The sequence below is a fragment of the Hemiscyllium ocellatum genome, chromosome 8, assembly GCF_020745735.1.
Source record: "Hemiscyllium ocellatum isolate sHemOce1 chromosome 8, sHemOce1.pat.X.cur, whole genome shotgun sequence".
NCBI classification, from domain to species: domain Eukaryota; kingdom Metazoa; phylum Chordata; class Chondrichthyes; order Orectolobiformes; family Hemiscylliidae; genus Hemiscyllium; species Hemiscyllium ocellatum.
The window spans coordinates 100,629,796-100,657,343 of record NC_083408.1 but is presented as its reverse complement, the minus strand read 5'-3'; the positions used below and the strand labels follow the sequence as shown (position 1 = coordinate 100,657,343).

General features: G+C 41.2%; 1 protein-coding gene across 1 annotated transcript in view; it reads right to left on the bottom strand.

Annotated features, from left to right (window-relative positions):
* Window positions 1-1,490: 1,490 nt before the first annotated feature.
* prox2 (prospero homeobox 2) overlaps window positions 1,491-27,548 on the bottom strand; it is a 49,783-nt gene continuing 23,725 nt past the window's right edge. Inside the window, exons 3-4 of the mRNA XM_060828997.1 lie at window positions 18,836-19,030; window positions 1,491-1,676 (exon numbers count right to left, since the gene is read on the bottom strand). Coding sequence (XP_060684980.1) covers window positions 1,491-1,676; window positions 18,836-19,030 — 381 coding nt within the window. The remainder of the gene's footprint in view (window positions 1,677-18,835; window positions 19,031-27,548) is intronic.

Genomic DNA, 27,548 nt, shown 5'->3' with positions numbered 1-27,548 from the left:
ATTCTGTTTTGCTAACGCCCTTTGGAGAAAGAAACCTGTCATCCTTATTTGGTCTGGTCTACATATGACTCCAGACCCACAGCAATATGGTTGACTCTTAGCAATAATTAGGGATGGGAAATAATGCTGTCTTCGCCAGCAAAGCTCACATCATCTGAATGAACTTTTTAAAATATGCAGTATTATTTCAATGGAACTATTGATGCACTGTGTTTGAGAACAGTTTCTTTTGCATGCAAGATTTTATTACTTAATTTATTATTTAAATAGACATATTTAATTTTGTCCTCACCCCAGCCAGATTCCTGTTCCTTCTGAATTCATTGCTTGGATTATCTGAGAGTCAGCAGGGCAGCCAACTCAGATCAGAAAATCCAGTGTGAGCAGTTTGCTATTTTTGTTAGTTTCCTACCATTCATGATGCAGAGTATCAGGAGATTCAACCAATTTCCTCAAGAAGTTGATCAAGAACAAGTTGGTCAAGTCTTCTCCCTGACCAGCTCTATATCTTGTCATCATGCTATGGATGAGAGTAACACAGTGGGAGACAGTGCTTTATTTCAGAACTTAGTGTCTGATCTTTCCATCCATATTTGTCCTTCTTCTCTCAATTTTCTACATTTTGACAAAAATATTAATATTTGCAGCAGAATTCTACATATCATCAGATTTCTTTTTCAAATTTCGCACAGACTTTTCTCCTTCAGGATTGGATGGATAAATTTGGACAGATTATCCCCCTGTCAACTGAATCATGAATGTTCTTTCCATGGAATTGAACCTGGAGCTCTGGCCCAGAGACAGGGACAATACTCACTGAGCCATAAGACCTCACCTGCCCTTTGATGAAAGGGGCAAGTAATTTCAACCTTCCTCCTGCTGTGCATGGATGTCCCCCTTTCTACACTTCTAGTGCTTTTAGCCACAGCGTTTGATCGATCGCACCTGCTTCAAGACTCCTGGACACCCTCCTTAGCTGATTGTGAAATCTCCATTGAATTTCTTTCCCCCTCAAACATGTCCATTCTTGCTCAGCAGAACTCCAATTGGGAGTATAGTGGAATGGAAATGATGACCTTCCATTCTCTGGATTATTGACACATCAGTGCTTGAGTCCACTGAACTATTTTCACAACCAGAAATCTTTAGCTCGTATAATAAGAGGAAATTCTACTGATGTAGTCCTCTTGTCAATATGGAAGGTGGCTTGGGCGTGAGAAGAAATCCAAAACAGTTTTTTTTTTACTTTAAACATAGCAACAGTAGTAGGCCATTCGGGCCCTTTTGTCTTCCAATTAGATTGTGGCTAACATGCGTCTCAACTCCATTAGCTGTTTTAGTTCAAATCCCGCGATCCTGTGACAAAAACCTATGAACCTCAGTCCTGATTGGCTCCAATTGCCCCCAAACATCAAAATGTGCATTGTTGCAGAATGTTGTTCCCCCCAAGCCGAATCCCACAAACCCAGAAGCTGGTGCAGCCCACAGTTCTAATTGTACAGGATGTCTTGCAGACTCCCCTGAGAATTAAATATCTCAGGGACCTCACTGTCCAGTTTACAGATCACCTTATAAATGTTTTTTTTCCAGGAAGGGTCCGAGTCTTTTCCAGAGTAGATTGCATTAAAAAATTCTCGAAGTGTCACTTCTGCAACTTCCAAAAACTGTTTGGGAATCTGAGAAAAGAAATGATCAGAAAATGCTGATTGAAAGAACCTGGAGAAACAATGTAAAACAACTTTAAGGTCGTGCACTACCTGGGTGTATACATGTATAATTCATTAAAAGTGGCAAGACAGGCTAAGAGAGAGCAGTTAATAAAGCCTTCATTATCTTAGGCTTTATTAACAGCAACAATGAACACAAGAGCTAGGAGAATATGTACAAGGCACTATTTTGGCCTCTGATGGTATATTGTGTACAGTTTTGGCCCTTGCACTTTAGGAAGAATGTAAAAGCACTGGAGAGAGTTTAGAAGAGATTTACAAGAATCTTTCCAGGAATGAGGAATTTCAGCAGGATATTTAAAGGGGACCCAGGAAATGTAATATATTTGAATTTACAAAAGGTTTTTGATAAGGTATTGCACATGTGGTTACTTAATAAGATAAGGGCCTGTGATGTTTGGTAGCATGGATAGAGGATTAACTAACTGATAGAAGGTAAAAGGTAGACAATTGCGATAAGGGGGCATTTTCAGAATGGCAACCTGTAACCTAGTGGTGCGCCGCAGGGATCAATGCTTGCGCCATATATATTTACAATATATATTAATGACTTGGATGAGGGAAATGAAATATTGCCAAGTTTGCAGATAGTACAAAAATTGCAGGCAATGTAAGTCGTGATGACACAAAGTGAGCACAGAGGAATATAGTCAAATGAAGTGAGTAGGCAAAAATTTAACAGATGGAGTATATTTTGAGAAAATGTGAGGTTATGTAGATTGGCAGGAAGAATACAGAAGCTGAACATTTATTTAAATAGAGAAAGACTGCAGAAAGATAGTGGGGGGAAGGTGGCCTCGTGCATGAATCAGAAGAAGTTAGTATATTTTGCACATACTCAAGAAAAAGTCAATCACATGTAAAAGTGGACCCCCTGTTTTGGATCAAAACCATCTGGAATTTTCCATATATGTTGCATAACAGTTGATCCTAGTTCTTCACAGATAACAGATGAACATTTGAGAGTCAAGGTATTATCCTGTCCATAAATGTTCCAGCTACAATGATCAGTGAGACTGTATGAGAGTCAAAAGTCTGATAAATTTTTTTATCAGAAAAGTGTAAAATGTTAGTTCGAAGAAATAAAAACAACAGTAGACAAGAGAAAACGGAGGAAAGTGGAAGAATTTGGCACGAAAGTTTAAGACGCATCAGTCAGAGTCAGGTGACAATCTCCCTTTGTGTGTAGCTCACAATTATATGATTTGTCATTTTGTCCAGAAAAAACAATAAATATGCAGCAATGTTTGAACTGAAAATTATTGAAGTTGCAGAGAAGACTGTATAGCAGAAATTACTGTAATTCATTGTGTTTTATTTCTTTATTCGTTTAGCGATCAATTAGGCTTCTGTTAATGATACAATATCTTGGAATGTAGCATGAATTTCAGTCCCTCAAAAGTAGTATCCATGTGATAGTCAACAGCATAAATGTATCCTTAAAAATAGTCTAAAAAATACTTTTACACAAGTACATACAGTATGTTCAGCCGTAATAAGAAGTGGAAATGGAATGGAATGGGCTTTATTTCAAATCATATGATGTATAAAATCAGGAAAGTCTCGCAAAAATTATACAAGCCACTAGTTAGCCCACTCCTAGAATACTGTAATCAGTTTTGCTTCTCTAATCTATAAAAAGATGTACTGGCATTGGAGATAATTCAGAGAAGGATCATAGAGGCATAAAGTGATACATTACAGAAACAGGTAAAAACAAGGACTGCAGATGCTGGAAACCAGATTCTAGATTAGAGTGGTGCTGGAAAAGTACAGCACTTCAGGCAGCATCCGAGGAGCAGGAAAATCGACGTTTCGGGCAAAAGCCCTTCATCAGGAATAAATGCTACATTCCTGATGAAGGGCTTTTGCCCAAAACGTCAATTTTCCTGCTCCTCGGATGCTGCCTGGCCTGCTGTGCTTTTCCAGCCCCACCCTTTTCAACTCTGACTCTCCAGCATCTGCAGTCCTCATTTTCTCCTAGTTCAGTAGGTTGGACCTGTACTTATAGGAATTTAGAAGAATGAGAGTAACCTTATGGAAACAAAGGAGGGAGACAGAGGATGGTGGTGGAGGGTTGCTTTTCAGACTGAAGACTTGTGACCAGCATTGTGCCACAAGGATTCGTGCTGGGTCCACTGATTTTTGTCATTTATATAAATGATTTGGATGTGAATATAAGAGGTACAATTAGTAAGTTTGCAGACGACACCAAAATTGGTGGTAGAGTGGACAATCAAGGTGTTTATCTCAGAGTACAGCGGAACCTTGATCAGATGGGCTGTTGGGCTGAGGAGTAGCAGATAGAGTTTAATTTAGATAAATGTGAGGTGCTACATTTTGGTAGGGTAAATCAGGGCAGACTTCCACACTTAATGGTAAAGTCCTGGGGAGTTTTGCTGAACAAAAAGACCTTGGAGTGCAGGTTTATAATTCCTTGAAAGTGGAGTTGCAAGTAAGCAGGAAGTGAAGAAGGTGTTTGGTATGCTTGCCTTTATTGGTCAGGGCATTGAATATAGCAATTAGGTGGTCATGTTGAGGCTATACAGGACATGGGTTCGACTACTTTTGGAATACTGCATTCAATTCTGGTTGCCCTGCTATGGGAAAGATATTGTTAAACTCCAAAGGGTTCAGAAAAGATTTACAAGTATGTTGTCAGGATTGGAGAGTTTGAGCTATAGGGAAAGGCTGAATTTTCCCTGGAGTGTTGGAGGCTAAGGGGTGACCTTATAGACCTCTTAAAATCATGAAAGGTGTGGATTGGGTGAATAGTCAAGCTCTTTTCACCAGGGTAGGGGAGTCCAAAGCTAGAGGGCATAACTTTAAAGTGCGAGGGGAAAAGATTTAAAAGGAATCTTAGGGACAACTTTTTCATGCAGAGGATGGTGCTTCTATGAAATAATCTACTATGAAATAAATGGAATAAGCCAGAGGAAGTGGTGGCTGGTGCAATTACAAAACTAAAAAGGCAGCTGGATGTGTATATGATTAGGAAAGGTTTAGACGATATGGACCAAATGCTGGCAGATGAAACTAGATTAACTTCTGACATCTGGCTAGCATGGACGAGTTAAACCAAAGGGTCTGTTTCTGTACTGTACAGCTCTATGACTGTGAAACACACAAGATTCTTAAGGGGCTTGACATTGTTGATACTGAGAGATTGCTTCCCCTTCTAGGATGAGAAAGTATAATCTCAAAGTAAGGGTTTCCCATTTAAATCAGAGATGAAGAGGAATTTCTTTTGTCAGAGGGTAGTGAATCTGTGGAATTCTTTATTAGAGAATCTACGGAGGGTTTTTGAAGTTGGATTGTTCATTTATTCAAGGCTGAGGTTGACATTTTTAATCAGCAAGGGAATCAAGAGTTATGTGGAAAAAGCAGGAAAGTGGAGGTGAAGATTATCAGATCTGCAAATGATCCCATTGAAAGGCACAGCAGACTCAATGGGCCAATGGACTTCTGCTTCTGTGTCTTAGAGTCTTTTGGTGATGAAGATAAATTAGAGAAGTGGAGAATATTTTCCTCAGAGATAAGGCAGCTGACAGGAGATCTGATTGAAATATTCAAAATCATGTGAGATCTCGACACAGTAATAGGGATAAATTGTCCTTATCAAAAGAAGGATTAGGGATGGGTCAAAGATTTCGAAGCAAAGGTGGTATTAGGAAAAGCTTTTCATGCAACAAGGGGTTAGGATCTGGAATGTACTGCCTGACAGTATGGTGGAGGCAAGTGGAAATGATGGTCTCGTGCTATTATTGCTAGAGTGTTAATCCAGTGACCCTGGTAATATTCTGGGGACAATGGCAGATGATGCAATTAGAATTCACTAAATATCTGGAATTAAGAGTCAAATGATGACCATGAGTCCATTGTTGATTGTCGGAAAAACTCGTCTGGTTCATTCATGTCCTTTAGGGAAGGAAACTGCCATCTTTACCTGTTCTGGCCTACACATCCTTAATCTAGCTTTGTACTGCCTGGAGTCCTCAAAGCTGCTGGTTATGTGATTTCATCTTGGACCTTCACTCCATGGTCAGCGCTAACAGCATTAATATAATTAAAACCATGACTCCAGACCCACAGCAATGTGGGATTGTCTCTGGGCAATTAGGGAATGGGCAATAAATACTGGTCTGACTAGTGATGCCCACATTCCCATGAATGAAGAAAAAATTCCACCTGAACATCGGCAATTTTCATTCTCCATGATTGGTGGCTGCTCCTTCAGCTATTTGGACCATAAGCGCTGAAATACCCTCACTATTTCTCTCCCATGGCTCCTTCCCTCTCTCCACCTTTCAAATGTACCTTAAAGCCCATCTCTTTGACCAAGTTTTTAGTTACTTATCCTAATATTTCCTAATGTAGGTTAGTGTCAAATTGTCTTTAATAATGCTCCCATAAAGCACCATTGGGCATTTTATGATGCTAAATGCTTTATAGAAATATAAGTGTTGTTGTTAGTTCGCTCGGCTAAGGAGTGGGGAAAATGGGAAAAACTATTTCTGTTCCTGGTTACTATCCAGTGACTGGTACCGGAGGTTTGTTTAGATATTGTGGAGAACAGAATTATAATTGTGATGGTATATGTGGTCAAATATTTGGCCAGAACTTGCTACTGAGGCATTTTCATGAAAAATGGTTGCATGTATGAGCTATGGGAATGGAAAGACTCAGGAAATAAAAATCACTTGCTTATCCTTTTGACCCTCTACCCCACTATCCTAGCTGAGAGAGTGAACACAGACATATGATCCATTCACAGGAAATTGCCGATATGACTGCACCAGCAAGATAATGCATGCACTTTGGGGTACTGCATTGTACAGGAAGCAGATAGCAAACCTCTATCCTTTATATAATGTGTTGATAAAATAATCTGATCTCAGCATACGATGGTCAATTATTCTGTGTGTTAGTAAGTCGGTTTACTATTGCTGATCACTGTGCTTGTTGGCTTAAGCCTGGGTGTGGACTCAGAAAAAAAAAACAAGTTGGAGAAGGAAATGGAAGCCAGAGCTGCAGCATGAAATAGACATTTATAGCACCAAGTAAAATCGGTTATTCACATAGAATCTGGTATCATCTCTTCATTGATCGAGATATAAAATATTTAACATATCACACTGGCTAACTGCTGAATATGATAGGAATAAGGCCAGACTTGGAAAAAATGTTTCCCTAATTCACACCACTTAGATATCTCTATATATTCCTGCTGAAGTCAGGTACAGTAATATTCCGATGATTCCTCCATATCTAGCCATAAGCAAAAGGTACAACATCGCAGCCTATTCACCTGACCTGCACATCTTTGGACTGTGGGAGGAAACCCATGCAGACTACAGGGAGAATGTACAAACTACACACAGACAGTCGCCTGAGGCTGGATTCAAACCTAGGACCCTAGTGCTATGAGGCAGTAGTGCTAACTACTGAGCCACCGTGCCGATCCACCATGACTAGCATGCAGGTATTGAACTACCTAATCTGCATACAGGACAGAAGGTCAGAGTCATATATCCTATGCAAGGAGCCTGGTTACCCACAGTGGCATTCCAAGCTTAGATCCTATCAAGTTAGACAACCTAATGGAGCAACACTTAAAGGAAACTGAAGCCAACTGACCCATAAAAATATGATTGGATAATGAAGGTGTCAAAGATTACCATGCCAACAATCATCAATAATGACGCACAAGAAAATCAACTCACATGCAAGTGGGGAGCAACCAAGTTAAAAAATCCAGAAGGTTATTCTATTACAAAACCTGTAAAGTTTGTTAAACCTGCATATTCAGACCCTTATACTGTTAAACTGATGCATTATACAGTTCTTATGTCGGTGTAAATAGTTTTGCAACTACCTATTGTACATGTATTTTTATTCTACTGTGTGAAATTTTACTATGAAAGTAAAGAGAATTCTGTGTTACTGCTTTAAGATCTATGCTGGTGATCCAAAATGAACATATGACTAGCAGCCATAAGGAGTCTAAGTAACTGCATGTCAGACTAAGGATGTGTACATCAATTGGTGTGTAGCTGCAAGTTGTCAGTGTTTTTTTTAAGTAAACCTGTTTGAGATTTTATCCAAGAGAGGAGTAATTCTGTATTAAGGAACACAACACAAGAATGTGGCACCAATATTTTCTGTCAAAGAGACCTCCTGCATAAAATAACATGAGATGAAATGTAAATCGCAAATGTTGCCAATCTAAACAAAATGAATATGTGTTGGAAATATATAACAAGTTAACGTCTGATAGAGGAAAGACAGGCTGATGCATATGCTATGGTCCTAGGTCCCACTTTTCTGATCATTAAAAATTTCATCCAGAAGGCTAATTTTCTTGACTGACAATTGATCTTCTTTACATTTTCAGCAGTTTTCCTTTGTATAATGTCTGAGACAGTGTTCTAAATCCTACTGTGTCATCTCCACCCTCACCTTGTCTTCCCAATAGAAGGTCCAATATATGTGTTGCTGTAAATGTTAGTGAGGACTGAATTGAATAGCTCAACAGTCAGTATAGTGATCATAATGTATGTAATGTATAATATATGAAATGTGTCATATTTGAAATGTAGACAGCTCACTAAGTTGCCTGCTCACTGAAAAGATTTCTACCTGTAGTCATTGTTAACCAGGCTATTGATTGGCTCAATGTATCAGTGCATCAAGCCATAAGACCTTCAAACTTTTAAAAATTAGCCTCATGTTTAAATAGGGAACTAAATCTGTCTGGTGCTGAGAATTAATCTTTCCTGTGAAACAGTGAGGAATGAAAGAGAGCAGGCTCCAAGGTTTTTAGGTGCTGCACTGGAGGTTTTATGGAAAGGAGGAGAGAAAGGAATGAGGTGAGGAGCATATCAGCCATGATTGAATGGCAGAGCAGACTCAATGGGGTGAATGGCCTAATTCTGCTCTTACATCTTATGAACTTACGAACTGTGTCTGCAAAGTGCTCTCCAAAAATATGGTCAAAAGACAGTCGGAAAAGATAGTCATGACGGTCAATACCTAGCCTCAAGCTGTAAGGACTTGGATACAGTGCTAACAAGAAGTTTAGAGATGTCATATCAGTAATCAAAATCAGTGTATTCACCGTCAACTGCTATGCTTCATCCAACTGTATCACTAGACTCAGAAACTGTTCCATATCCGCCACAAGTTCACCTGTACCTCCACACACATCATCTATTGCATCCGCTGCACCCGATGTGGCCTCCTCTATATTGGTGAGACAGGCCGCTTACTTGCGGAACGCTTCAGAGAACACCTCCGGGCCGCCCGAACCAACCAACCCAATCACCCCGTGGCTCAACACTTTAACTCTCCCTCCCACTCCACCGAGGACATGCAGGTCCTTGGACTCCTCCACCGGCAGAACACAACAACACGACGGCTGGAGGAGGAGTGCCTCATCTTCCGCCTGGGAACCCTGCAACCACAAGGTATGAATTCAGATTTCTCCAGTTTCCTCATTTCCCCTCCCCCCACCTTGTCTCAGTCGGTTCCCTCAACTCAGCACCGCCCTCCTAACCTGCAATCCTCTTCCTGACCTCTCCGCCCCCACCCCACTCTGGCCTATCACCCTCACCTTGACCTCCTTCCACCTATCCCACCTCCATCGCCCCTCCCCTTAGTCCCTCCTCCCTACCTTTTATCTTAGCCTGCTTGGCTCTCTCTCTCTTATTCCTGATGAAGGGCTTATGCTCGAAACGTCGAATTCTCTATTCCTGAGATGCTGCCTGACCTGCTGTGCTTTGACCAGCAACACATTTGCAGCTGTGATCTCCAGCATCTGCAGACCTCATTTTTTACTCAGAAACTGTTCAGTTCACCAAACCTTTTGTAGGTCTCCTTCAATTCACAGACCATCCTGACATTGAATTATATCCCTACTGTGTCAAAATCCTGCTCCATCTTCCTTAACAGAACTGTGAATGTACCTACTCCACATGGTCCTAGCCTTGCCAACAATACTCACATCCTGATAATGAATTAAATAAACATCATTGATCTACCAGCAATCTTTATCCATCAGGACCCCTCACCAATATTCAGAGCTTCACCTCATCCTCATGCACTTGCTACTATTGCAAGCCTCACATCCACATCTCGCACTGCCAACCAGCTGTTCAACCACATTATCAAAACTGGTTGCATAGTACTCACTGACAAACTTCCAGGGTAAGGTGATGCTCGTAGGCATCACCAGAGGTAGTCGGAAATGTTCAAAAGGAGACAGTTACGCCTGCAGGTCCTAATTTCCAAGAGGTAGGGAGAGGTAGGAAAATACTTTGGGCAATTACTAAAATGTACCCATATCCAGTGGAACTGCTGCAACCCAATATGACAGTCGCTTTGTACCTAACATTTCTTCAGAAATCCAATTTCTCACTATCTCTCCTGATTTACAATCTGCAGGTAGTGTAAGCATGCACTTCTTAATTTCCTGCTCCCTTCACCACAAACCTAGCCCTGTGCCTTTCTCCTTTCACGACCTGAGAACTGTAGTCTGGCTGGGCGGAGGAGGAACACCAATGAAAGAGTGATGATGAAGACACAGGACTCATCAAGTTTCACACTCATTGTCTCCAGCTCAGATACTGACACTGATTGAGAGAGATTAGAGATGGGATCTGCAAGTGGTAAGACACAGAGTGTGAGTGCAGTGCAGCTGGGGGAGGAAGGCTGATGCAGATATCACCTTACTAGATACTGAGATGCCACAAAGCTGAGCAGATTCAGATGATGCAGCCAACAGAAGAAGGCTGATGGGTTTATTGTATTCAGTGAAATGATTGGTTTATGCCAAAAAGCCTGTACAGTATTTAATATCAAGAGATATTGAAGTATTAAACACTAACCTTGTACAGGAGCTTTTACAAATTATAGAGCCGATCCTTTCCAACATTGATGTAGAGGGCAACAGTGTTTACACACTTGTGCACTACTTCAAGACACATTCCAAGGCACTTGATATACAGTTAAGTTCTTTCAGATCTAATCACTGAGCTGTTATGATGTGAGCAATATGACAGCCAATTTACACATAGCAAGATCCTGTCAAAATAATGCAATAGTCTGTGCTTGTTGTTATGTTACTTAAGAGATAACCATTGGGCAGTACACTCATAATACCTTCCCTGCTCTACTTCAAAAGAACACCATGATGTCTTTTACATTCACCTGAGAAGATAGACATCTGAATATCTCATCTGAAAGGAGGCACTGACAACAGCTCAGTACTCTGTCAGTATTACACTAGAATGTCAGCTGAGATCTTTATGGTCAAGGATCTTGTCTGGGACTTGAACCTAAAATTTTCTGACTCCGAGCCAGGAGTGCAACCAAATGAGCCAAAACTGCTACATCGATTTAAATATAGTTTATGCTCCTTGAATAGATGAGAGCCTCAATGACTGTCCTTACACAACAGTGGATGCAAAACAGAAACATGATGCAAGTATCACCAGTTCTAATGTGGAAGGATCCCCAGCCAGATAAATGTTCATTACCATTATTTTCACTGACTATGTAATCCTTGCTGTGGTCAGAGGGTACAGTTATTACTGCAGTAAGTAGCAAATTTAAGCGAGAGCTTCTTTATTAAAATACAACTGTCTCACACATTGTGCATCAGTAAAGTGCGGCTGGAGAATTCCTCCCTGAACATTTTGCTGGATAAGTCTTGTGGCCAGGAAAAAGTCAGAAACCACTAACTGCAACACCACTCCTTTGCTGCAGACTGTTGTAATTAGCAGCAACAGACAGAAGAAATTATTCTGCATATTAACCTGCATATAGCTGCATATAGCTGATGACCTCCTTTAAATACTCTTGATAATGAAGTAGTAGGGGAATCCTTCCTGCTATTTAATATGAGCTGAGCTGTGCTAAGTTGCAAGAAAACATTAACCGGTGTGTTAAATTCACCAGGTTTGTACACTCACTTATGAAGACGCTCTGCTCTGCATATCAAGAGGCCATTAGCTACACCATACTACAATCCCTCACCGAGCATGATTCATGGCAAAAGTATATGAATGCTCATTCCATACCATTTTAGTCCCCAACCATCACCCACAGCGTCCAAACAGCTGGTACTATGGAATCCAGTTTTGCACCCAGTGCCTTGGAATGGAATGTCTTAGCGTTGAGATAAAGCAAACACTGTTAATCTCTCTCTGCAACCTTCCCACTGTAAGAATGCACACAATCATTTCTCAGGATCCTGAGCCAATCCTGGTTTCAGCCTCACTCAAGCGTGTGGATTACTTAATCCTGAGTTGTTTTAGTGTGATCGCGTGACTTCCGATTCCCACACTTTGCTTGATGAGTATATCATGGTGAGTTACCCGCAATGGACTTGACATCAAAGAGAAACACATCAAAAGTCATTCTCATCACTGGAAATAATAAGGATAGTATGGGATTTGGGAGAGGGAAGGTACATTGATATTGGAGGTATAACCTTGATATAATTCTCATAACATTTAAGTATTTAGAAGTGCGCTTGTGATGCCAAAACATACAAGGTTGGAGGCCAAGTGCTGGAAAATTGGATTAGAATAGTCAGGCAGTTGTTTATATCTGGCACAGATGCGATGGACTGAAGGGACTTCTTTTGTGCTGTGGACATCGATGACTCATTGAGGGTTGATTTGTGAGGTGATGAGGAGAGGATGGATATTCTGGTGTTTGTCTGCCAATAAGTGTGGCTTACCTGTTAGAAACCCTTCAGGCTTCCCTGGCTAAGGGATGTCAAGGAGATGATGTTTGTTTGAGGAATAATTATAGCACCACAAAGTGAAGTTAATCTACAAACAACAGTTCTTGAGTTAAACTGTACTGTTTAGAGAAGACTTCTGTTCAGATGTCTCCCATGGAGGCAGAAGGAAGAATTGAAAAGGAATAGGAAAATCATTATTAGATTGATGCTGAATACCTACTAGGCCTGAACCAAAGAGCAGCAATCATCATTCACCATAACACGGTGAACCTGCCCCCTAATAACGGGATTTGGGATTAAGAACTATTGCAAGGCAGAAGAGGGAAAAAAAAGAACCGTTACACCCTGAAATACATTATTAAACTAATCAGTTCTTACCATGGTATGGTAAATTTATGAAATTGTTTTAAAAAAGAATGTTTGGCTTCCTAATTCAATTTCAGATCAATTGGAATATTTGAAAATGGATCTCCAGCTCTCCTGACACCACAACCTAAAGCAATGTAAGCAAAGAGATTTACTGTGCTAACAGAACAGCAATCATGGCTTGTGGGTCTCTGAGTAAATGCAGGGGAATCAGTTTGCCTGCCTACTAGAGAAAGTGGTTATGTTCTATGCCATCACATCCGGATAGAGCCTGATTTCCAACAGTCACTAAACAACATCACACATGTGAAACCAGCCACTCAATGAAGTACCAAGCTCTGATCTCTTGTGACACCACCTACAAGCATTTCTCCAAGTCACTCACTATTCTTGAATATATATACTACTGTTCATTCAACGTGCATGGGTCAAAATCCTGGAATTCCCTCCCTAACAATATTGTGGGTCTGCCTACACCAAGTGAACTGCAGCCATTCACCACACCTTCTCAGGGACAGTTATGGATAGAGAATAAATGTTGGCCCCAGAGCAAAACCCATATCACGTCATTGAATTTTTTAAAAATGCAATTGTCTGATGGAATATCTGCAGAAGAGTAAATGGTTAACTACTGTTGATTAATATGATTTCCTCTGGAAAACAACTCCATAAACAAAGGAAGGCATAGCTAAGTACCAAAGTTAATCAGATTGTTGCAGATTCAATTCAATGTTGGAGAAATCTGAACTCATATACTGTATACTGTAGAAGCAAGAACAGAGAAAGGAAATATACCTCAAATGGATTACAGCAGCAGAGGGAATTTAGTGTGTTGATGCATAGCTTTATGAAGGCAAATGCATGAGCAGATAAGGCCCGATAAAAGACAAATTGGATCTTTGGTTTTGTACCAAGAGATAGGAATGGCAGCTCAACATTCCATGGTATAGAAGTTTCATGCACAACCGAGGGGGAAGTAAGAGAAGTGGGGGCATTGCATTATTGATAAAGGAAAGCACCATTGGAGTAATGAGGGAGAAAGTTCGAAAACAGTCTTCAAATGAGGCCATCTGAGTACAGCTTCTGGTAAAATGGATGTGAGGCTCATCCACCCCATTTGCTTTTCTCTTTGTTCTTTTTTTTCCTCTTTTTTCCTTGTTTCTTTTCTTTTTTTCTTTTATTTATTTTACCCACCTCTCGTTGAAGAATTCAGTCGCAGCGACAGCTTCGGTGGTGGGGACTGAGCCCAGCATGGACTTGTGACAGCGGCATCAGTTTGGGTTCCTGCCAACATGTGCACCCAACGCAGATTCATGGAGGCAGCAGTGGTGGAGGAGAATTTGGACCCAGTATGAGACCCAACAGTATCAACAAGGTGGGCCTGAAGCAGACACGTGGCGGTGGCAGAGTAGAGTTTGGGCCAGTGTGGCACCCCGCGGCATCCTTGGCATCTGCATTGGCGAGGTCTAGCGAGGACTCAAAGTGATGAGGGGGTCAGTAGAGGCAAGATGGTGCCAAAGAGTGGCAATTTTCATTCGAGCAGTGACAGCGCATTAAAGGGGGCTCGTGTCTGGCCACTAGGCCCACAGAGCATAGAACATTACGGGCCCATCAGCCCTCGATGTTGCACCAAACTGTGAAACCAATCTAAAGCCCGTCTAGCCTACACTATTCCATTATCAACCATATGTTTATCCAATGACCATTTAAATGCCCTTAATGTTGGCGAGGGGCATTCCACGCCCTTACTATCTCTGAGTAAAGAACCTCTGACATCTATCCTATACCTATCATCCCTCAATTTAAAGCTATGGTCCCCTTGTGCTAGCCATCACCATCTGAGGAAAAAGGCTCGCACTGTCCACCCTATTTAATCCACTGATTATCTTGTATGCCTCTATTAAGTCACCTCTTAACCTTCTCTCTCACAAAAACAGCTTCAAGTCCCTCAGCCTTTCATCACAAGACCTTTCCTCCATATCAGGCAACATTCAAGACTCCACCATGGCCCATGGTGGAGCATTTGACAAGAAGGACTGTAAAGTTGAATACTTTTTCTTAAATTCTTTATTTTTCTGCCTTTATATTCTATGTTTTAGTTTATTTTTCTGCATTTTAGGATGGCACCAAACAGTGGCAAACTACATAATACATTTCACTGTATTTTGTAAAAAAAAAATGGTAATAAATAAATCAATCAAATCAAAAAAAACTCAAATAGGCTCAGAAACAAAAACGGGGCAGTTACCTTGCTGGGATTATAGGATAGGCTTCCCAACAATCAGAAGGAGATAGAAGAGGAGATGTGTAGCCAATTCACAGAAAGGTGTGAGAGAAACAGGGTTACAATTGTAGGGAACTTCAACTTTGCTAACCACTATTGGCGTCCCCTTAGTATGAAGGGATTAAATAGGTGGAATTTTTAAAGTGCATCATGAGAGCTTTTTGTGCCAGTGCCCAGACAGTGCTCCTGGAGATGGAGCAGTGCTAATCCTATGGGATGAAGCTGGTCAAATAGTTGAAGTTTCATTGGGCGTGCATTTTGAGAACGAACCAAAACTCTGAAGTTTCAAAGTCATAATGGAAAGGGATAAGGATAGTGCACAAGTTAAGTGGCTAAATTGGGAGAAGGTTGATTTCAACATCAAACACAATCTGCACAATCTGGCAAACATTAACTGGGGACAGCTACTTGTAGGTGAGTCTATATTTGGAAGCTGGGAGTCTTTTAAAAGTAGTATAGTGAGAATTCAGGGCCAGCATGTTCCTCTTAAGTGCAAAAGCAGTTAGTAGAGGGAACCTACATGTCAAGGAACCTTCCTATTCCTGAAAAAGGGCTTTTGCCCGAAACATTGATTTTCCTGCTCCTCGGATGCTGCCTGACCTGCTGCGTTTTTCCAGCACCACTCTGATCTAAACTCTGGTTTCCAGCATCTACAGTCCTCACTTTTGCCGAGTCAAGGAACCTTCCAGCTCAGCGAGCAAACCTGTATCCAGAACCTCAACCTGAGCTACAAATCTTCTCAAAACTCATTAATGTCAAGGGATATTGAGAGTTTGAAAAAGAAAAAGAAGAAAGCATATTTCAGGTACAGCGTATTCAAAACAGGAGGGGAGGCCCTTCTCGGTACAGAGAATGTAGGGGGTTGCTTAAAAGGGAGATCAGGATGTCAAGGAGGTACCACAACATATCTTTGATAGATGGGATCAAGGAAAACCACAAGGCTTTTTATAATTTATTAAGAATAAGAGAATTATTAGGGAAAGCGACCAAAGGGCAACCTGTGCATGGAGCCAGTGGACATGGGTGAAGTCTTAAAGAATACTCCTCATCTGTATTCACAGAGGAGAAAGACATTGTAGGGGATGTTAATTGGGATGATGAGGTTCTAGAACATGTTAAGATAAATAAGGAAGAGATATCAGGTGTTTTACTGGAGATTCAGGTGCATTAATCCACAGGACCTGATATGGATTACTATGAGAAAAAATGGCTGGAGCGCTGGCAGAGACATTTAGGAACATAGGAACAGGAATAGGCCATTCACCCCTTGAGCCTGCTCTGCTGTTCAGTAGATCTATGGCCTAACACCATATGCCTGCCTTGGACCCTTATCCCTTGATATCCTTGCTTAATAAAAAATTCTCTCTCTCTGATTCAAGTTAAACAATTAAATTAGCATTGACCACCATTTGAGGTAGAGACCTCTGCAACTCTATGCATGTAAAAGTGATTTCTAACAGCTTTCCTGACTGGCGTGGCTCTAAATCTTAGAAAATGCCCCTTGGTTCTAGAATCTTCAACTAGTAGAGATTGTTCATATTTGTCTACTTCCCCGTTAATATCTTGAAGACCTCAATTAGATCACTCTTTAATCTTCTAAATTTCAGGGAATTAAGGCCTAATTTGTCTAATCTTCTCATAACTTACTGCCTGACCCCCAGGTATCATCCTTGCAAACATGCATTGAACTCCCTCCATGGGCCAAGACATTCTTCATAAAGTTTGGTGTCCATATCTGCTCACTGTACTCTAAGTGGGGTCTAATTAGGGTTTTGTATACATTGCAGCATAACCTTTGTATCCTTATACACCAGCCCTTTAGATATGAAGGCCAGTATTCTATTCGCCTTCTCGACTATTTTCTGCCTCTGTAGTGGCATTTTAAAGAGCTCTACACCTGTACCCTCAAATCTGGCTGGGCATCACCTGCATTTAACTTTCTGCCTGATAAAAACATCCTGATCTTTTTCAGTCTGAAATGGATAACCTCACACTGGCTTATTTCAAAATCCATTTACAATAGCTTGCCCATTCACCTAGTTCCTTCATTTAAGAAAGGCAGCAAGGGTAGGCCAGGTAACTACAGACCATTTGGTCTGACATCAGTGGTCAGGAAATTATTGGGAAAAAAAAATCTGAAGAAGAGAATTAATCAATAGTTGGAAAGGCAAGGATTACCCAGGAGTATTCAGCACAGATTTGTTATAGAGAGATCCTATCTAACTAATTTGATTGAGCTTTTGAAAAAGTGACTAAATATATTGATGAAAGTACAGGTACGGAATCCTTTATCTGAAATCCTTGGGGCCAGTTGTTTTTCAGAATTCAGAATTTTTCAAATTTCAGAATAAATGACATTTTCACAGTGAAATTTAAAAAAAAAACACCGAAACAGCAGACACACATGTGACTAGTATGAGCAGTGAGACACAGTTGGCCCCTGCCAGTGCTGAGCCACACCGCTACGTCACATCTGAGTGATGTGGTTTGAGTTGGGTCACCTGTTTGCATGCCAAAATGACACTTCACACTCCACGAAAAAGATTTCAGAGCCTTTCTGATTTCGGAATTTTGGACAAAGGATTGTGTGCCTGTAGTGCACGTGACGTGGTTTACATGGATGTCAGTAAGACTTTTGACAAGGTCTCACATAGAAGACCCATCCAGAAGGTGACAGCCCGTGGGATCCAAGGCAAGTTGGCAAACAGGATCCAAAACTGGCTTGCAAAGAGGCTACAGATGGAATACCATGTGCAGCTTTGGTCGTCACATTTTTGGAAGGATGTGATTGCACAAGAGAGTGTGCCGAGGAGATTCATCAGGATGTTGACTTGGATGAAAAGTCTCAGTTACGATGAGAGACTGGAAAGGTTGGGTTTGTTTTCCTTGGAGCAGAGGAGGCTGTATTATGCACTGTTTTGAACACCCGATTTTGGTCCAAAAATAGTCAAAATGGTGCAACATAAGTTGACTCAGAGGCAACCAGGAATGAGAGGCTATAGTGATAGAAAATTTTGAGAATATATGACTGAGAAGATTGAGAGGTATCTAATTTCAGTTTCTGAGATTATTTGAAGTCTAATAAAGATAAATGGTGATACCAGTTGGTGAGATGTTAAGACATTTCAGATAATCATAAAAGAGATTAGAAAAAATGTTTCTTTAGACTAAATTCAATTCAATCTTGATACGAAATCAGTGTAGTCTTTAAGGAAGAGTGCTAGCAAGGTGCCTGAAAAAGAAATGAAGGGAATAAGCAAGAATAAAAATTGGTGGAGAAACTCAGCAGCATCAGCAGAGAGAAGAGTTAAAGATTAGTCCAGTGACCTCAGTTCTGAACAAGTGTCAGTGGACTTGAAACATTAATTTTCTTTTCTCTTCACACACCTGCTGAGTTTCTCCAACAATTTCTATGTTTGTGTGTTTCACATCTCCAGTATTTGGAGTTCTTTGGTTCATTTCATGAATAAATAAGTGTTGATTGCATCCAAATGGGGAAACACCAGTACACATTGATGGAACAATGACTGACCTCTTTGCTGAGACATCAAATGATCTTTTGTAGTACGTATTTCATGCTTTATCCATAAATTACTGGATTTATGTGGATATATGTGGATCGCAGGATGGTGAAATGGGGTACAAGTGTCTACTAAATATCAATATCAATATAGAGAGAAATCTTCAAAGTAAATGTAAATGACTGACCTGAAAATCATTAGCTTTGTTGTAGTGCATGTTGAGTGCACGGTAAAGTTCAGTGTCTCTGGTGACTTTTAGGTCATTGGCATTGGTTATGCCATCACTTACAGCCTGCCGGGCAAATTTCTCCATCTGGATATAGTAAAACTCTCGAAAATTGCTGAACCATTTGATAAGCTGTGACGTGATACATCTGTTAAACTGGTGATAAAACAGATCAAAGAGAAGTTGGTCTTTACAAATCAGATCTGTCTCTGCATCACCTAATACATCCTTAATTCCTTTTGTTAAATCATATATTAATGAACTTATTAAAAATATACAAATGATGACAAAGACAGTATTAAATATCTGATAAATGTTCCCAAAATTCACAAGTAGGTATTATCTCATGATTAAGGAATTATATAATATGTATCAGAGATGTATTTAAAACCATGTAAATAGTTCCTTGGTTATACAGTATTTCTGATAAAGGAACAGGCTGTTGAATGTTTTCATCCTGGATTCATCAGGGCAGACACAGCAATTTCAAAGGAAACAATTGTTTATTGGCATGAGAAACATGGTGCCGACGAGATAACAAGTGGACTCTCTTTGGTCCGGGAGTTGTCATAGAAAACACAAGCTTTGTTTTAATTGAAAAGGTACAATCCATGGACAAGATTCTTTTCCTGCAGACGACCAATCCCTGCATTTCAATATATGTAGCTTCTCACACCCATTAATGAACCAACTTGCAAACTGAATCGATAATCTTCAGCTGTTTTTACCGTAATTCTTAGCACACGCAGGATTGTTCAGTAAATGCTGTGTGATTGCAGAATATCATTTAATGCTGAACACCATATTCCACGTTTTGAGAGCACAGGATGTTTAAGGATAATCTTTGCTTGTTGTGATCCACCAGTCATTAGGATGTATGGGTTATGTATCCAGCACTGCACCAGCACTGAAATTCATTATACCCCATTACTTATTTGTAGAATATCCTTTTAGCCAGACAGCTGTATCCTATTAATGGAGAATAATACTCATTTTATGACTGTATAGTAGCAAAGTGTGGCAGTTAGCTTTACCTGTTCCTCAAATTCTTGAGATAGCTGACTATTCTAGGGTACCTTGAGGTAGATTGGACACATTTCAGAACTGAAAATGACAAGCTTAGGCCTATTTGTGAATTCACATGTTATGTATTCGGTGCTGCATAGCTATTTGGGCATCAAGTTTACAAGTTAAGCAAATAGCTTTGGCCATTAATAGCAGGGGCTGATAAAACCAGTCATAGCAGGTGGAGCTATAGGAATTCCAATTGTATATGTCAAATAGTGAAGGAGGCTTGTTGTAAATTATCACATTGTGTAAAGGGACCGCTCCCTTTCAAATTTCTAGTTAATTGAGAGATGAAGCCCGTTAAGTGTTCTGTGCACTTTCTATGTTGAACTGAAAACTTGTAACTTTGGCCTGAATTTTTGTAATGGTGGAGAACATCTCTAACTTAGTCAATTTATCACTGAAGCCCCCATTGTGGAATCCCACCCCTGGGAAAACATGCAACCTCCAACAAACAGATCTATTTTTTGTTGGTGGGAGCACAGTTTGTGGATTTTATACTTTGCAAGAGAAGGTTTAAACTTATTGGAGCTCTTTGGAGATGTAGAGTCTCCTTTTGAAGAGGCAACATTTCTTTTTGGGTATTCCAGGGCCCTCTTTGGGGGAGATCAGGTACCCTTTGGGAGGGTAAAAAATGAGGTCTGCAGATGCTGGAGATCACAGCTGAAAATGTGTTGCTGGTCAAAGCACAGCAGGCCAGGCAGCATCTCAGGAATAGAGAATTCGACGTTTCGAGCATAAGCTCTTCATCAGGGGTCATGTTTCTTTAGAATGGTAAAAATGGACATGAATGTGCAATACAAGTGAATGAACACATTGCAACTTTTCAGCCTATCAGAACTATCGAGCTGTTAAGATAGCAAAATATCCCGTTATTCAAATTCTTAAAAAGTTTTTTTTAAATTCACTAACGGGACATAGGCATCGCTAGCTGGCTGGCATTTATTGCCCATCTCTAGTTGCCCCTGGGAAGGTAGTGGTGAGCTGCCTTCTTGAATGACTGCAGTCCACCTGATGTGGGTTGGCCCAAATGCCATCAGGAAAGGAAGTCCAGGATTTTGACTCAGCAACAGTGAAGGAATGGTGATATATTTCTAAGTCAGGGTGGTGAGTGGCTTTGAGGGGAGTTTGCAGCTGGTGGCGTTCCGATGTATCTACTACTCTTATCCTTCTATATGGAAATGGTCATGAGTTTGGAAGGTGTTGTCAAAGGATCTTTGGTGAATTTCTGGAGTGTATCTTATAGATGATACACACTGCTGCTACTGAGCATTAGTGGTAGAGGGCGTGGATGTTTTGTGGATGCGCCAATCAAAGTGGGTTGCTTTGTCCTGGTTGGTGTCAAGCTTTTTGAATGGTGTCGGAGCTGCCCCTATCCAACTGGTGGGGATATTCCATCACACTCTGACTTGTGCCTCAGACAAACTTTGTGGAGTCAGGAGGTGAGGTACTCGGTGCAGTATTCCTAATCTCTGACCTACTCTTGTAGCCACTGTGTTTATATAGTCAGTCCAGTTGAGTTTCTGGTCCATAACCAACGTTGAGTTTTTAAAAGATCATTACTTGGTGTTTCACTCCGTCTGTATGTTTACATAAACCGGATTCTTGCTCCATGCTCACTTCACAGTCTACAGTTAACATAACCAAGTGCTTGTCAATTCTCTATTCCTGAGATGCTGCCTGGCCTGCTGTGCTTTGACCAGCAACACATTTGCAGCTGTGATCTCCAGCATCTGCAGACCTCATTTTTTACTCACAATTTGATTGACAACTCCAAGTGGTTTGAATTAAAATATTTGCCTATAAGAGATTTGGTTGTTAAAGGAATGGAGAAGTAGTTAATGAGATTTTAACATTGCATTTTTTTAAGAATATGAAGTCAGCATAGACTTACAACATTATTGTATTTAATTTCAACATGGGTCCTGAGGTCTGCCTGTTTGGATGTTAGGTGAGTTGGCATGAGAGCGTAAGAGCAAAGGGTGGTGATTAGGGGTATGGGCTCATATAAGTTGGCATAGATGCTACAAGGGGATGTTATAGAATGGTTAGAGAGGCACACATTGAAGTTGGAGCAGGAGAAAGCACAGGACCTCACAAGCCTGCTTTATTATTCAATAAGATCCTGGATGATCTGATCACTCCACCACTGCTCACCCCTGTTGATCTTCCATCCTTTGTTTACTAAGAATTGATCTAGCTCTGCTTTTAATATATTCAAAGACGCTGCCTCTATCAAAGTTTGAGGATGACAGTTCAAAGTACTTAACAAAGAAAATGTTCTCCTCATCTCAATGTTGAATGATTTTAAATATTGTCCCTTCATTCTCCCAGAATAAGAAATATCTTTTCCACATGCACCTTATCAAGATCCCTTAGATTCCTATATTTCAAGTGTTGCACCTTACTCTTCTAAACTCCAGCAGGTACAAACCTAGCTGATATACACTGTCCTCAAAAGGTAATACCACTCAAACACACACCCCAACCCCACCTCCATGTATTAGCTTTTACATCCTTAAATAAGGAGGCTAATGCAGTATTCAGCACCTCAAATGTCCTTTCACCAATGCACTGTATAACAGAAACATAACCTCACTATTTTGTATTAAATTCTCCTTACAGCAAATAATTATGAAAGGTAATAGAATGTTATCATTTATTGCATCTGAATACTAACATTTTGCAATTCATGCACTAGATTACCCAGATTACAGCTGAAAATGTGTTGCTGGTTAAAGCGCAGCAGGTCAGGCAGCATCCAAGGAACAGGAAATTCGACGTTTCGGGCTAAAGCCCTTCATCAGGAACCTATTACCCAGATTACACTTCATCTCAGAGTTTTACAATCAATTACCATTCACATATGCAGATTGGGTGGATTGGCCATGCTAAATTGCCCAGGGATATGCAGACTGAATGGATTAGCCATGGGAAATGCAGGGTTACAGAGATAGGATAGGGGAGTGGGTCGGGGTCGGATGCTCTTTGAAAGATCAACATGGATCCGATAGACCAAATGGCCTGCTTCCACATTGTAGGGATTCTACGATTCTGCCAAAATGGATGATTTCACATTTTCCTATTGTATTTCATTTGTCAGATGTTTTCCCACTCACTTAATATTGCCATATCCATTTATAGCCTCATTATGTCCTTTTCACAGTTTACTTTGCTACCTACCTTTGTGCCATCAGGAAATTAGACAACCATATCATACCCAATACCATGAGCTTATATTTTCTACAATAACGTTTGATGTGGTGCCTCATCAACTATGTGCTATAAATTTAAGTATAGTACTTCCACTCATTCAATTTTAACCACAACACATATTACGTCTTCAAAGAACTCCAATAACATGGTTAAACATGATTTCCCTTTTGCAAAAGAATATCTACATTGCCCGATTATCTTGAATTTTATTAAGTGCTCTTCTACAATGTCTTTTAATAATAGCTTTGAACTATTTCAGATGTTAAACTAACTGGACTGAAGTTTCCTGCTTTTTACGTCTGTTCCCTTTTGAATAAAGGAATTGCATTCACTATTTCCCAATCTATAGGAATTTTCCCCAATCTACAGAATTTTGGAAAATAAAAACAGAAATTGCTGGAAAATCTCAGCATGTCTGGCAGCATCTATGAGAGAATTCAGAGTTAATGTTTCAGGTCCAGTGACCATTCTTCATACTGGAGATCTAATCGTTTGTTGTAAAAGGCTTTGAACAAAGGAACGTTTGAGTGCTATTGGAGTTGCACCTATCCAGACAAATTAGGAGTATTCCATCGCACTCCTGACGTGTAGATGATGTACAGGCTTTGTGAAGAAAGAAGGGGAGTTACTCAGTGCAAGGCTCCTGGCTTCTGACCTGTTTTCATAGTCGCAGTATTTATGTGACAAGTTCAGTTCAGTTTTTGTCAGTGGTGAACTCCAGGATTTTGGTAGTGAAAGTTTCAGTACCAGTGAATATCAAGGGCCAATGATAAATGTTCTCTTCTTGGAAATGGTCATTGCCTGGTATTTGGGTGACATGAATATTACTGTTACTTGTCAACATAAATTTGCACCTTGTCTTGATAATGTTGCATTAGGACCTGGACTGCTTCAGTGTCTGGGAGTCACAAATGGTGCTGAACATTGATGACTGCACAATGAACATGCCCACTTCTAACATTATCATGCAGGGAAGGTTATTGATGAAGTAGTTGAAGATGGTTGGAATAGGACACTACCCTTAAGAACCCCTGTAGAAATGTCCTGGAGCTGCAATGATTGACTCCCAACAACCACACCATCTTTCTTTGTGCCTGGCATGACTCCAACCAGTGGAGAGATTTCCTGCTGATTCCAGTTTTGTTGGGGCTCCTTGATGCCGCACTCAGTCAAATGTCACTCTCAACTCACCTGTGGAATTCAGCCTATTTGTTCATCTTTGGACCAAGGCTGTAACGATGTCAGGAGCAGAGTGACCCTGGTGGAGCCCAAACTAGGTGTCAATGAGCAGGTTGTTGCTGAGCAACTGCTCTTTGATAACACTGTTGATGATATCTTCCATTACTTTACTGATGATCAAGATGTTGTGATAATTGGCCAGGTTGGATATGTCCTGCTTTGTGTGGATGGGACATGCCTGGGTGATTAGAGAGATGTCGGGCTTATAGATGCCCTGGAACAGCTTGGCTTAGGGATTGGCAAGCTCTGGTGCACAAGTCTTCAGTATTATTGCTGGAATATTGTCTGGGCCCATGGCCTTTGCAGTATCCAGTGTCTCCAACTGTTTCTTGACATCACATAGAGAGAATCAAATTGGCTGAAAACTGATATCTGTAATTCTCGGACCATTGGAGGAGACAGAGATGGATCATTCACTCATTATTTCTGGCCAGAGGTTGCAGTCAGTGCTTCAGTCTTATCTTTTGCAATGACATGATGGGCTCTTCGATCATTGAGGATGTGGATATTTATGGCACCTCCTCCTCCAGTGAGTTGTTTAATTGTCCACCACCATTCATAACAGGATGTCTCAGGATTGTTAAGCTTAGATCTGTCTTTCACTTGTTGCTTATGGCTATCTGGCATGCAGGTAGTCCTATTTGTTGACTTCTTCAGGTTGATACTTCACTTTTAGTTCTGCCTGGTGCTGCTCTCCATTGAACCAGAGTTGGTTCCCTGGTTTTATCATAATGGTTGATTGGGGGGATTTGTGGGCCATGAAGATGCAGATTGTGTTGGAGTACAATTTGGCCATCGGTGATGGCCCACAGCACACCATAGAATTGAATTGCTCTGTCTGTTCTAAGTCTGTCCCTTTTTGCACAGAAATAGTGTCACACAATAAAAAGGTGGATGTTCTCAACAAACATGTGTGGAGGTCACTCTTACCACCACTTTCATGGACAGCTGCATATGCAGCAGGCAGATTGGTGATGATAAGTTCAAGTATGCTTTTTGCCTCTTGTTAGTTTCCTCATCAACAGCCACAGATCCAGTCCTGTAGCAATGTCCTTTAGGACCTGATCAGCTCAATCAGTGGTGATGCTGCCAAGCCAATCTTGATTGTAGACATTGTAGACCTCTACCCACAGGATATTTTGCACCCTTGCTCCTCTCGGGGCTTCCTTTAAGTGTGGTTCAAAATGAAGAAGCACTGATTCATTAGCTGAGAGAGGATGGTATGCATAATCAGTTGGAAGTTTCCTTGCTCATATTTGACTTGATGCCATGAGACTTAATGGGTTGGAGTCAATGTTCAGGACTCCTTGGGGCATATGCCTCCTGACTATATACCACTGTGCCGCCACCTCTGCTGCATCTGCCCTGCTGGTGGGTCAGGATAAGATGGTATTGTGTGGATGTTGTGTGCAAGGTGTGCTTGAGCATGGTTATGTCAGCTTACTGGGGGAAACTGAGGACTCCAGATTCTGGAGAGTCAGAGTCGAAAAGTATGGCGCTAGAAAAGCACAGCAGGTCAGGCAGCATTTGAGGATCGGGAGAGTCAATGTTTTGGGCATAAGCCCTTTATCAGGAATGTGGGGGCAAGGGGGTTGAGAGGTAAATAGGAATGTGGGAATGGGGCTTGGGGGAAAGTAGCTGGGAAAGCAATAGGTGGATGCAGGTGGAGAGTGATTGTGATAGGTTGGTGGGGAGGCTAGAGCAGATAGGTAGGAAGGAAGATGGACAGGCAGGACAGGTCAAGATGGCAGTGCCAAGTTGAAGAGTTGGATCTGGGATAAGGTAGATTTGGAAACTAGTGAAGTTGACGTAGATGTTGTGTGGTTGGAGGGGTCTAAGGCGGAAGACGAGGTGTCCTTCCTCCAGTCGTTCAGTGGCTTGGATTTGTTAGTGTAGGAGGCCCATGACTTTACATATCCTTGGTAGAGTGGGAGGGGGGGGCTGAAAAGGTCAGCCACAGGGCGGTGGGATTGTTGGGTGTGTGTGGCCCAGAGATGTTCCTTGAAACGCTCTGCGAATTGATGTGCTGTCTCACGGATGTGGAGAAGACCATATTAAGAGCAATGGACACAGTAGATGAGGTGGGTGGATGTGCAGGAAAATTTCTGCCGGATGTGAAAAGATCCTTTGAGGCCTTGGACGGAGGTGAGGGGGAAAGTGTGGGCACGGGTTTTACACTTCTTGTGGTTAAAAGCAAAGGTGCCAGATGTGGAGGGTGAGCTGTTGGGGGTCGTGGACCTAACAAGGGAGTCATGGAGGGAATGGTCTCTGCAGAATGCAAATAGGGTTGGGGAGGTAAATAATGTCTCTGGTGGTGGAGTCTGATTGTAGGTGACAGAAATGGCAGAGAATAATGCATTGCATCTGGATATGATCAGGTGTACCCGAGAACTCTGTGGGAAGCTAGAGAAGTGATTGCTAGGCCTGAGATATTTGTATCATCAATAGTCATAAGTGAGGTGCCGGAAGACTGGAGATTGGCAAATGTGGTGCCACTGTTTAAGAAGGGCGGTAAAATTAAGCCAGGGAACTATAGACCGGTGAGCCTGACCTCGGTGGTGAGCAAATTGTTGGAGGGAATCCTGAGGGACAGGATGTACATGTATTTGGAAAGGCAAGGACTGATTTGGGATAGTCAACATGGATTTGTGCGTGGGAAATCATGTCTCACAAACTTGATTGAGTTTTTTGAAGAAGTACCAAAGAAGATTGATGAGGGCAGAGCTGTAGATGTGATCTATATGGACTTCAGTAAGGCGTTCGACAAGGTTCCCCATGGGAGACTAATTAGCAAGGTTAGATCTCACGGAATACAGGGAGAACTAGCCATTTGGATACAGAACTGGCTCAAAAGGTAGAAGACAGAGGGTAGTAGTGGAGGGTTGTTTTTCAGACTGGAGGCCTGTGACCAGTGGAGTGCCAAAAGGATCGGTGCTAGGTCCTCTACTTTTTGTCATTTACATAAATGATTTGGATGCGAGCATAAGAGGTACAGTTAGTAAGTTTGCAGATGACACCAAAATTGGAGGTGTAGTGGACAGTGAAGAGGGTTACCTCAGATTACAACAGGATCTGGAACAGATGAGCCAATGGGCTGAGAAGTGGCAGATGGAGTTTAATTCAGATAAATGCAAGATGCTGCATTTTAGGA